The 1512-nt window shown below is 33.2% G+C and overlaps 1 protein-coding gene across 1 annotated transcript in view; it reads right to left on the bottom strand.

The window, feature by feature from the left end:
- WDR70 (WD repeat domain 70) overlaps positions 1–1512 on the bottom strand; it is a 315052-nt gene that overhangs the window by 239883 nt on the left and 73657 nt on the right. Inside the window, exon 6 of the mRNA XM_012649467.1 lies at positions 450–583. Coding sequence (XP_012504921.1) covers positions 450–583 — 134 coding nt within the window. The remainder of the gene's footprint in view (positions 1–449; positions 584–1512) is intronic.

Below are 1512 nucleotides of genomic sequence, written 5' to 3'. Positions count from 1 at the left end.
ATAAAAAGTTCTGTGACTATCAAAAGATGTGTCCAAACATCAACGTGAAAGTACAATATTTAGATAGTATTTGTTTTTGGCTTGGTGCAGTGGCACATGCCTGTAGTTCCAGCTACTTGGGGGCAGGGGCTGGGTGAAAGGAACCCTTGAGCCCAGGAGTCAGAGTCCAGCCTGGGCAACATAGTGAGACCCCATTTCTAAATAAAAATATTTTTTAAAAAACAACAAAAGACAGAAAATGCCTTTAAAACACAAGTTAATGAAACTAAACGAAAGAAATTTAAGGTTTATTTTACTTTCATTTGAATAAGAAAGGCAGCATACAGTCATATAAACAATGTATTATGGTAAAAATCATTGTAGATGGAATTCAAATGACAACAGCACTCTGTCTTCAAGTATGAAGACATTAATTCAAATACGAAGATATTAAGTAAATGAATACATACCACTCACAGGGCTGAAGGGATCGAAATGCCTTAAAAGAAGCATCCATTCCAGCAAAATCCCAAAACTTAACATCATAGTCATATCCTCCAGTCACCAAACGGGCACCTGAGGGATCCAGACCCAAAGCAGACACCTGGTATTTAAAAAAAAAAAAAATCAAGCAAAACAACATATAGTCTATTATAACTCCTATTTCCATTCTCTAACTCTGCCCCCTATTTTAGAGGCACTGGAAAGACAGTCCACTAACTGTTGTTACTTCTGAAAAGTGGGGATGGGCAGTGTTTTCTATATTGTCTGACTTTGTTATTATGAGTATTATTTCTTTTGAAATAAAGAAAAGAAAAATATTTTAAATTTAATCTAATTGACAGCTTTGTCCCAACTCATTAGACATGTATTCAAAAGAGCTATCACTGCAGTTCCATATGCTAAATTAAATCTCACAAATAATTCAGCTTTTTTCAATATGCAATTTTGAGGAAACCTCTCAAGATAGTTTAACTACAACTGAATGAAGAGCACAGGAATCTAAAATTACCAAAACAAGTAATGCTACTGGCAGCTTTAAGAAATCTATTTAACAAAGTAGGACAAAGTATAAATTATTATATGGTGCATATAGCCAAAGGACTCAGTATATTCCCCTTAAACAATTATTTTTAAAGCTGAATTTATAAGTGACTAATCACATTACAATAGTACTCATTTAGTTCCACAAGATATTTGCTTTCGCTGTGAACTTTCCTAGGTCCAACTCATATGTGAATACCCAATGTATAACTCATTGTTCTTGAACTATAGTCAACATCCTGTCAAAGCAGGAAGTCCTTGGATACTGCCCTCTCAGAAGGAAAGAACTGCAATGGGAATATTTAATGTGACTACCATATATATGACACAGTAAAAAGATCAAAATTTTATATAAAGGAAACTTCCATAAACCAGTTCTAATAGACTTGAAATGTAATTAATGTAATTATTATAATTACATTATAATACTGACAAAATAGATACTGACAAAATAATTTAGACTCATTTCAATTGCCATCTGCAAACACT

The sequence above is a fragment of the Propithecus coquereli genome, unplaced genomic scaffold, assembly GCF_000956105.1.
Source record: "Propithecus coquereli isolate 6110/MARCELLA unplaced genomic scaffold, Pcoq_1.0 Scaffold110, whole genome shotgun sequence".
In the NCBI taxonomy this organism is placed as follows: Eukaryota; Metazoa; Chordata; class Mammalia; order Primates; family Indriidae; genus Propithecus; species Propithecus coquereli.
The sequence above is the reverse complement of the archived record's forward strand: the minus strand, read 5'-3'. Positions and strand labels throughout refer to the sequence as shown.